Below are 10,772 nucleotides of genomic sequence, written 5' to 3' on the forward strand. Positions count from 1 at the left end.
CAGGGTCAATTTGATCCTTTCCTGAATAGTCAAAACCCTTCATTTACTGATATTTTTTTGGCCCTATGATAAATTTCAGTGGTTTGCAGACTGCCACTCACAGAACAATAGGTGATGCTAACTTTGGACTATTTTATTCTTGAATGAGTGTTCAACTAGGAGGAGTGCAAAGACACTGCATACAGTGAGCAGCACAGACACTGCAGCAGTCTGGAAAAAAATATTCTGGAATAGACAGAAGTCGTGGATTTCTGTGTCCTTTCTTAGTGCCATATTTAAATGCTAAAATAAATTGTACTTGCAGTGAAGTCAGTACAAATCTGTAGATCCCACTGACTTCAAAGCAGCACATAGAAAAGCAAAATTTTGGAATAAATGTGATATATTTGCCTAAAGGCTCACAGATTTGCAAATAGGGTCTAGGATGTTTATTGGAAATCAATGAAATTACTAGAAGTAATTACAGCCTTAAAAAACTGAAAACTTCGTGGTTCCCATTTGCTACAAGTTCCCTGCACATTGCCTGTACTGTCATGTCTTTAAAGAAATATAGCTGGCAAGAAAATCCACTTGACTCTGCAGACAATAGCTATTGACTAATTCAGCAGTTTTCCCAGGGGCTCATGGAAAATTTGCTGCTTGGCTTCTCAGCCACCAGGGAGCTCAGCGTGTTGCTAGAAATAACTTCCGAGTCACCAAAAAGCTTCTGCCAACAGTCAAAAACTTTTGGAGCAGTTCTGCGTGATCCAAGTGGATTACTGGCATTGGCCATACCATGAAGAAAGGCTTTTGAGTCACCTCCCTCCTGAAGCTGTGGTAGCTTTGGTCACCTCAGGGCCTGAATGTAGATAAGAGGTGTTCTGTACTGTGCAATGCCAGCTTCTGAGTCTGTCACCAAGTGTTCCTTAGCTCTGCAAAACAGATCAGTCCATCAGTGTTCAGCTCACCATCTACTGCCAAGATAGATCCAAGCAGTGTGGGTGCTTTGGCTTCCTCCATGGTCTTATGGAACTCTTTTAACAAACTTGTATCTGAGGTCCTCAGGTAAAAAATGTAGTCTCTTCTTAGCAGAATATTTGTAAATCCCTCATAAACTGAGAATTACTGCAACCTTGCTGAAAATTGGCACTTGAAAAATCTAGAACAGAAAAAATCCAATGCTTAAAGCTGTTTTAGTATGTTTAAAAAATTATATCTTAGCAAATGGCAAACCGTTTACCTTTCTGTGCTTTTCTATTTATGCATCTGTATGTTGTTATTAATTCAGTAAGTGCATTTCAGATAAATTAACAGAGTTCAAAGTAACTTTGAGATGCAGCATGCCACTGATCAAATCTGTTAGTCTGCAGCCTGCACCATTCCCTACTGCTTCTCATAACCTTTATTTTTGATGGATGTCAGGTCATATTGTTGGAAATAGAAAACATAAGCAGTTCTCATATAATTTCCATTCCCACTTAGAACTGCCTGTAGGCAGTGCCAGGTCAAGCTCCCTGTGACTCTGGCAAGAACTGTGCTGTCTCTGAGCACCTCAGTAATGCTAATTTTCTATGACTGGGTCTTGACACTAAAAGTAGCGGAAAGTGGTGCTTAGTGAAGGCACAGAAAGTCCTGCCTGTCAAAATATATGCAAAATGGGGGTAAACCACTGTAAAGATCCCTTGCAGATCTCAGTTCTCATGGATGGAAAGGGTTTGTGGTATGTATGGTATTATTTTGGATGACAAGAAAAGTCATAAAAGACCAAAATCCACATCCCTGTGCCTAATTATCTGCAGGTGCTCTGCTGGTGGAGGATAAAGTGAGACGTTATCTCGTGGTAATGCAAGGGTACAGCACATCCTTAGTTCACTCCATATACTGTTTTTTGAAAATGTTAGGTGGTTGTTCTTCTTGTTTACAGCTGCAAGCAAGTTATGAAATAATTTCTGGGAAGTATTCTCTCAGTTGAAATATTTTTTTCATCTTAAATATCTGCTTTTAATCAAATTGCACTATTTTCCATAAGAAAAGCTCACAGCTCTTATAAGCAGAGAATCATGAATTTTGCAAAGGTTCCTATTTCAGACCTCTTTTATTTATAATTAAGCAATAAGAATTAGGTTGTGTCTCGCTTTCATTTTCCAGAAGTTTCAGAGGGGAAGGCAGAAATTGAAATAATGAACAGTTACCCATTTTCCTTCATTCTTACCTTTCCTCTAATATGTCTCAAACATTTAACTTCTAACCTAAATCCCACCACTCTCAAAGCAGGTGAGCAATGATTCTGCAGCTGTAGTTGTGAATACAGAGTGCAGTCTGAAGCTGTGGATAAAGAGTGTGTAATTTGGCACCTCTGTGCAGAGCTGAAATCCTTGGCTTAGCCCCAGGAGTGGAGTCTTGCTTCTTCAAGAACTGGTGGAGCAATTGATTTGATTTTCCTGAGAGCAAAAATGAATTAGACAGGCATAGCTGACTAAGATTTTCCATGGAGCATTTTTCAGGCCTCAATGTATTCCTTTCTTTAAAGTACAGAGACAATGGGATGATTATAGAGACAATATTTTGTATTAAGTGTATCTTTAGATCTATGTGAATAAGCTGACTACCACCTTTTTTTTTTTTTTTGCCAGTAGGTCTGGGGTAAGGTCTGTTCTTGCCTATCTGAAAGGTTCTATTACCTCTCATAACAAATAAGCAGATCCCTCAGATTCCTGTTTTCTCCCATCCATATGATCTGTCGGGACTTTCTCAGACCTAGCCACTTTCAACATTTCTGACCCAGCCTTGCTAGAAGCTGATACTCTCCAGCAATGACTAGAAGCCCGAGTCCCTCTCGAATAAAGTTTTGATTCCTGTCCCTCCTCAGCTGGAAAGCAGAGCTTAGACTGGAGGTATTGGTTTTTGGTGGAGGTATTATTACTGTGTTTGTGAAGTGTGTAGATGCCTATCATATCTTGAAGCTGAGAGGACACAGTAAAGAGATCAAAACAGTAATTCATGACAGTTCATTAAGGCTACCAATGTGTTCTCTGTCCCTGCTGAACACCACTACTTTTAGTGAATGTAATGTTATCTTAGGACTGTGTTTCTAGAATCATCCTTTGCCTTCTCACGTGGCAGTAAAGAGATCAACCTGATGGATACTTAAAGAGAACACTCAGAAGGAAGGTCTGTTGTTAATTGTCTTCCTATTTGTCAACCATAATTAGTGGGTGGCTAGATACATTTGGCCTAGTACCCTATGGAGATAAACAGTTCAGAAGGGCAAGAACAACGTGATTTTTTAGTAAGGTGTTCTGTGGAATGACTGGCTCTGTGGCGTCCAGAAGAAGTTGTGAATAATTTTTAATGGAAACTAAGGAGTAATCCCAGAGGAGATAGCTGATGGAGAATAACATCTGAATCATGGAAGACCAAAGCTGAAAAGAGAAGTTACAGTCAAACACCAACTATTTAAATTAGACATCATTACTTTGGAATTGTTGGACCAAAAATCTTGTTAAAATTCCTACAGTTGTTTTTGAGTTACTGACTTGAGCAAGCCATGTGAGAGTAAAGATGGCTCCAGAAAAATTGGAAGTCAGATGTGACATCCTGTTGTGGCAAGAAATTCATTTGGTCTGCTATTCATCACCGGTATTTCCCTAAGTGAAGATGACCTCAGAAAGCAGGATTTGCAAGTTAATTTAGCAGTACATGTTTGGTTTTTCTTTTTTCTTTTCTTTTCCATTTTTTTCCTGCACATACAATGTGGAAGGACAAAAACAATGTGCTTGGAGAGGACAGTTTGCCATGCAGGCCCAGTAAATGCAGTTCTCTCATGGAGCCCAGACATTACTCCATGTGCACAAGAACCTTAAGAGAGACCGTTTGTGCAGTGACAGTCAGCCTCCACTGGCACAGAAGCTGAATTCTTAGCCAGCCAGAAAAGATGGTCCTCTTACTCTTACTCTAGAAAAAGTAATGAGGAATGGAGATGGATGCAAAGGATCTGTGCTGGTAGGAGGCAGTGGTTGGGCTGGAGGGAAAAGGGTTATGCTGAATCTAGGAGCATCTGTCATCTAGGCAAGGAGATTTCAAGGGCTTTTTTTTCTGTTTCCCTGCTTAATCAATGATTACTTAAAAGGTTTCAAAGACAAAGAAGACTTATCCTGGCACAGTGAGAAGAAGGATGGTTTCTAGCTGATGCTGGTAGACTGGTGAAGTTTCTGAGCTGAGGCTTAGACATACAAGATGTGGGAGACAGGGAAATTTTCAGCTGGGAGGATGATTTATCTGCATGCAAGGAGCCACAACACCAGCTTTGATTGAATGAGGTAGGGAAATGTCTGTAAAGATCCCACTGTTGTATGTTTATCCTAGAACATTTCATAAGCATGACCTGCTCCTGTTTTTCCCAGCTGTCTATTGAAAGACAAGAATAATATAATACAAAATATACTTTTTTTTTCTTTTAATTTTTAATTAGGGATCAATTCTGGCCTTTTTTTTTGCAAAGAACTCTTTGAGATGTGTACAAGCTCTTCTTTGTTATGGAGTATAAGTGCTCTGGCTAGTCTTCTGTGGCAGCTGGGTTCACAACTTTCCCCATGAAGAGGATACTGTTGGTGGCTTTGTCAAAAATCATCATCACAAAGGGTCTGTTGAATTTGATTTCAAGAGGACTAAACATTGCAGAGAAAGTTTTCATTTCTACCATGGTCACTGCAGCAGCCTCTGTGCCATTCTCATTAATATTCAACTTGGCCTTGTGAATTGCCTGAAAAGGAAGCAAAAATTAAACATCAAGGCACAGAACAGTGAGAAGCAGCGGGTGACAAACAGGTTTGCTCTAACATTGAGAGGCAGTAGTTTTCAAGAGGGAACACAAAATGAACAGAATTTGTGAGAAAAAGATTCTCTTGTTCGGCCTTTTCAAGACAAGAAAAGTTTGCTCTGAGTTAAGAGAGAGATTTCTTTTTCACTCTTCAGAGTCAAATTTGGCTGCTTATAGAGATTGAGCAGCATGGAGAGAATTTATTGTTCATCAGTTTCTTTGAGTAAGATCTTTTTCATAATATTTAACACCAAGGAGGAATGTTTTCATTTTGCATCAATTTATGTATACACAATTTTTTTTTTCTGTTGACATAATAGTGACAAACCAATTCTGAGGAGTTAATACAGTGAGAAAGGCTCTATGCAATAAGAATGATCATTCCCAAATTACTGTCATAACTATGATTCCAGTATTAATTATTTACTCAAGACTTTTGTGAAATTGTTCCCATTATCCTTTCCAGATATTTTCTCTTTGTCAGGAGATTTAAAGTGAGACTGTGGGATAGTTATGTAGGAAACAATTTCTTGCTAACTGCAATGAACAACTGCCATCTAATACCTAAACTTCTTGTATTGCTGTCAGTGAGCCATTATTGAAATCTAGAAATGGGATAAGCCTATTTTTTAAGATAAAACCATAATGTAATGAGGGCAGGCAAATTTCTTGATCAGCGGTCCTGCTCACATACTTACCCTGGAAACTTTCAGGAGGGTATTTTTTGCAGCTCCAGAGAAATCAGCATCGTTACTGAACATGTCTGTCACACCCATTTTCAAAAACAATCTCTTGACATCATAGGAACCAGAGATGGACAATTTTGGAAGATACAGGTCGACACTTCTTTTTTTTTTAAAAAAAAAGAAAGAGAGTTTATAATTGCTAGATCCTTCAATACAAGAGCTGATACAAGTGGTGTAAATCTATCCCAGCTACCCGTGAAGTGTAGGCCTGGCTTTCTAAAGCCTAAATATATACCACATTAGTGAAGGAGAAATTGAGGTACCAGTCGTACCACCCACAGACTGATCAGTGGTCATCCAGACTGGAGAAGAAATTTCATTTTCTTTCAGTTGGATCCTCCCTAGTCTAGATGGGCTCCCAAGGGCTGAGGTTCAAGTGCAGAATCTCTGCAGTTTGCAGCATTCTCACTGCTGTGGCTGGAGAAGCTGAGAAGGTTCCCTAGTGAACAAAATCTCTGATACTTCCTTTGAGGTGAAGGAGCTGTGCAATGCTTGTTCCTCAGAGCTGTGTTTAGCCGCTCCTCGTGGCATTCTATGGTTTACTTCACCTGCATGAGTATTTATGGCCTTTCTAGTGCTTAAAAAAAATTGCAGTCAAAAGAAGTCAAAGGATTACCTTCCTTCAAGTGATTGCCTCCAATTAGACACTGTATCCTGTAGCAGAGCATCTTCTACCTGGTTCATACTTCCTTCATCAGGCAGAACAAAAAGGGCAGCAGCATTTCCTGTGTATGGCATTTCTACTATCCAGCAAGACAGCTTCTCATCCCTATGGATATTATAGTATGTACTTTTATACATCATTTTAACCTTAACAGAATGCTTGGCATCCACAAAGAAGTCATCGTCTCTGGTGTCGTAACTTTCAAAAGGTTCTTCCCAGTAACCTGTTGACAAAAGAATGAGAATAGAGCCGATTAACCTGAAAAAATGGCAAGTAAGTGTGTAACACAATAATTGATGTTCAGGGTAGTATATTTGAATGGCAAATTCAATTACAAGCCTATCTCAGTTTAAGGATTCTTGTATCTTGGCAATAGAGAGAAGCTGTGAATCATTTCAGTAATTTGAATAAAAATCACACAAAGAAAATACAGGTTGAGGAAAAGCCCTGAGCCTTCATCAGCTAAGTCAGTGATGAAACTTCTATAGACTGACCTTATGCATTCTCTGGACTTACTTCTTTATTATGTCTCATTCATGTTTTATTTTGATTGTATCCTGCACAGCCAAACAGCTGTGCATTTCAAAAAATGATCATAAGCTCCCAAGTGCATCCTTTTTGAATACTTTCATCTCTGAGCCTAATTTGAGATGATATACTATTGATTGATACTTCTATCTATTATATTTTTCCTTTTTATTTTTTTACTCATAAAAGATGATTCTTTGTACCTGACTTTCAAGTATTTCCTTATATCATTTAAAAGAAGAAATATATATTTTAGATTGGATGGTAGTGTAGGTTCACCATGGGAAAAAAAACTTTGATTCTTGAGTTTGGATCAGACTTCTAGAGCCTATTTTTATAACCTTAACCATTGTTTTTCACTCACCTTTAAAGTAAACGTAGTTAGTCAGAATCATCATAACATCTTCATCAAGACTATCCAGTAAGTCTACAAATTTACCATGGGTCTTTTCTTTTATATAGTTATTGATTTCCTCTCTAGCATGTTCAGAATTTTGGAAATCCATAGAAACAGCTTCTGAATAATAAAAATTTGTGACATCATCCAAAAATTTTTGTTGCAGTTCCAGTCTCTCATCTATGAACAGAGTATTGCCCATGTTCAATTGAATCTTCCGGTGAGGGTCATTCAGCAGCTGGAGGAGATGCTGGAAGCCCTCATGGATCTCCTGCTCTTCCATCTCAGTCAGGTTGAAGGTGAGGCATTTGTGCAGCTGGCTGAGTGTGTTTGATCTGGCCCCCAGGGAGAGCATTGCAAAGGCAGTAGAAAGGCTCAAGGGAGAGAAGAAAATGTTCTTGTTACCTCCCTCTTCTGTGACCTGCTTGTAAAACCTAAATGCAAATTCAGCGTTGCTGGGGGTTATCTTCATGTGAGCTGAGTTTTCATGTTCCACATGGGAATGGTCTCCTAGGGAATGAGGCTGCTCTCTCTCATGTTTATGTTTGTTGCTGTGGTTGAGTTTAGGAAGAGCCTGGACTTGGAGTACAACAAGAAGCAAACAAAAATACAGTGCAGACTTCATTTTCCTTCTGAAGAATTCTGTTGAGAAAGAAGAAATTATCTTGTAGAGAATGTTATCTTTCCTGCATAAAAACAATTTATTTTGTATTTGAAATACTAATTTTCATATGCCAGTGTTTAGGATTTCTACTCTGCTTTCCATTGGGCCTCATGGCTAGTCCATTTCTGGTCTGCTCTATTTGTTTCCAACCAAGATATTAACATGACACCACTAGGGAAGAACTGATTCTGTGTAGCCTTTCGTGAGATATCTTATCTGAAATTGTTCTTGTCTCTGACCAGAATGGCATTATTGCATTTCTAAGGGTATCTGTGCGCACAACTGAGTTCACATATTGTTCCTATACATTCAGTAAGCACTTTGGCAGTGTATAGTAGCCATGATCTTGCGATGACTTGGGTTTTCATGCACTGCAGTAATACAGAGAAAACATCACTTACAGTAGAAGAGAATCCATCTGATGCTTCACCATTTAAACTGTGTCTTTCTGCCTCTGGCACAGCAGCTCTGAACTCAAGAACTGCATCATTTCAAACATTATCTTACATGTTTCAGTAAAATGAGGATAAAGCAAGAAAGTTTATTGTATCTCTTCATTGCACATAAAATATCCATAAGGCTGGAAAATCGAACACCCAAGAGTTTAGAAAAAGCTAGAGCAGAAACTTCCTGAATAGCTTAAATGCAGCCTTGCTGTGTGTGTATTTGGGTAAATGGATGGCTTTTCCTCTTCCTTAAACTGATACAAACAAATTCTACATAACCCTGCAGTTTCTCTTCTCTTTTCAGGAGATATTGGGTAAGTATGTTCTCCATAGAACATCTCATATAAATTATCTCAATCACAAATCTTGAAAACATGAAGGAGATAGTGTACTGCAGGAAAACAGAGATAATGTTATTGTTCAGAGCAACTAAATAATCATTCTACAGTGTGTGAATCTGCCCCATGGTTTGCCTCAGATTGTGTCTGAAGCCAGGTTTGGGTCCTATATAAAACATTTCATGGGCAGTTATTAAATCTGGGTTTCCCCTCATGTGGCTGCCCTTTATGAAACACTTGAGATCTAAAATGTGTAAATGCTGAGTGTGGGAATTGTTCCCAGTTTGTCTAAAATGCCAGATTAAACTATAGATAAAAAAAAAAAAAAAAAAGTAAAATCTAAATGAAAGCAATCCACTTTGCTCCTGTAAATGCTGTTTATATAACTAGAAATCTGTGTCTGAGAGAGACTAGCATCAACCCCAGTGCCACTTAACTCTTTCTAGTGTTTGAGGATGCTTGTGGTATCAGTTATGTTATTCTCAGCTTCTGAACTTGTCTTGCATCAGCCTAGGGTATCTAGGACATTGAGCTGCAAGTGAATTTACTCCTCTGGTAATAGAGGCAGGGTTCAGTGTTTCACCTTGGTATCAATGGCAGCTGAATATTCACTTTGGACCTCATCTCCCTGTCATTCTGACATAGTATCTAAAAGCTGCATCACTGACTGAATCCTGCTCTGAGTGTATAGATCATGCTTCTAGAAGATAAATTTCCAACTACTTATATTAAATAAAATCATCTCATAATTAAATACTATGTGTTTAATTGCAGAGATCATAGAAAATATGAATTCAAATTCTTCTAAGGAAGTATAATAATAGTACTCACAGTGTAGTTTAAAAAGAGTCTGCTGGACCTCTCATTCACAGTGCTACTTCCTTATTCTCCGTTTTGCTCAGTAACATTAAGTTAATGTTCATTGGTAAATATTAATCAAAGCAAATATTTATTTGTTAAGCAAAGAATGAGTTAGCTACTTTTTTTTCTAGATATCAAACATTGCAACCTTGTTTTTCAACATACAAGTGAAGTGATGCCAACATCTGTGGCTCAGAGTGAAAAGAGCAAGATTCATACTACTCTTGCATTTAAACAAATCTGTGGGCAAAAAACTTTGCAAGACAGTGTAGCATAGCACACTACCTTGGGCTTTTGAAATCCACACAGTAAGTGAACTGGAAATCTAAGATAGGTCCTGAGTGATGTCTGGTTGTGAATAGGTTAGTTTGTCTTGGGGACTCTCCGCATGGCATATCCTGATAGAAGGATATCATCTAATCAGCTACCTGAAGCGGCAACAAGCTTGGTCAGGAACAGCTCAGTACCTCCACACTGCCCTTCATGTTGTAGGGCACGTTGTAATTATACTCTAAGTACGTAAGTTGCTCCAAAAGTAATGCCTTTTATTTCTTTCCATGGGAAAAAAAAAATGGATACAAAGAGCTCAATAACACTATTTGGTAGAGCAAATTCTCAGCTACAAAATGCTATTTTTTTGTAATAGTCACCACCATGAACTGATTTGTGTGGTGAGCTAGCTCATTGAGATGCTATCCATTCTGTGGTGTGGCAGCTGTACATGTACACCTGAAATGTGGCTCATCTTTCACACAGCTATCACCATTGCTGAAATGCACCACTCTCTGCCTCACTGTGCTCACCTCTCCAGAAACGTTCAGCAAGTGTTGATGAATGTCAGTAGGTATACTTTTTTCTACCTGAAGGAATTCAATGACACACCTTTGCTTTATATGCACTTCCATGTCAGATGCCATTGTGCCAGACTGCCTCTCTACTGCAATCTATCACATGGCAACAACATGTAACGGAATGTTATTGAGAACATATATTGAGAACACGTATCACCTCTGGCATCATGGGCTAACATAATAAAATAGGAGGCATTACTTTCAGAGCAGCCCCCGTAGCATTCTTCAAAGTCTTCACCAAATTGTCATTTAACTTCTTGTCAAGAGAAGTAGTGGTTAGTTTTTTGAGAGGCTGTTGATGGAAATTATTGAAATAGTGAATGAGAAGCAAAATAACAACGTGGCTTGAAAAATTATCACAATAAGAAAATAGAGAACTGACTTTACCATGGCAAAACATTAGCTGGAGTAAGGAAAGATCTTATATTTATACAGAGGATAGATAGGTTTTATATACCTATTACATACGACTTATTGTG

The 10,772-nt window shown here is 38.5% G+C and overlaps 1 protein-coding gene across 1 annotated transcript; it reads right to left on the bottom strand.

The window, feature by feature from the left end:
- Positions 1–4,463: 4,463 nt before the first annotated feature.
- On the bottom strand, positions 4,464–9,483 carry LOC116228782 (alpha-1-antitrypsin-like). Its single transcript, XM_031592881.2, has 5 exons — positions 9,413–9,483; positions 7,101–7,775; positions 6,161–6,431; positions 5,497–5,644; positions 4,464–4,741 (listed from the first exon to the last, which is right to left on the bottom strand). The coding sequence occupies exons 2-5, from the start codon at positions 7,756–7,758 to the stop codon at positions 4,535–4,537; spliced, it is 1,284 nt and encodes a 427-aa protein (XP_031448741.2). The 5' UTR covers positions 7,759–7,775; positions 9,413–9,483; the 3' UTR covers positions 4,464–4,534.
- Between the last annotated feature and the right edge of the window lie 1,289 nt (positions 9,484–10,772).

The sequence above is a fragment of the Phasianus colchicus genome, chromosome 5 (assembly GCF_987193195.1).
Source record: "Phasianus colchicus chromosome 5, bPhaCol1.hap1.1, whole genome shotgun sequence".
NCBI lineage: Eukaryota > Metazoa > Chordata > Aves > Galliformes > Phasianidae > Phasianus > Phasianus colchicus.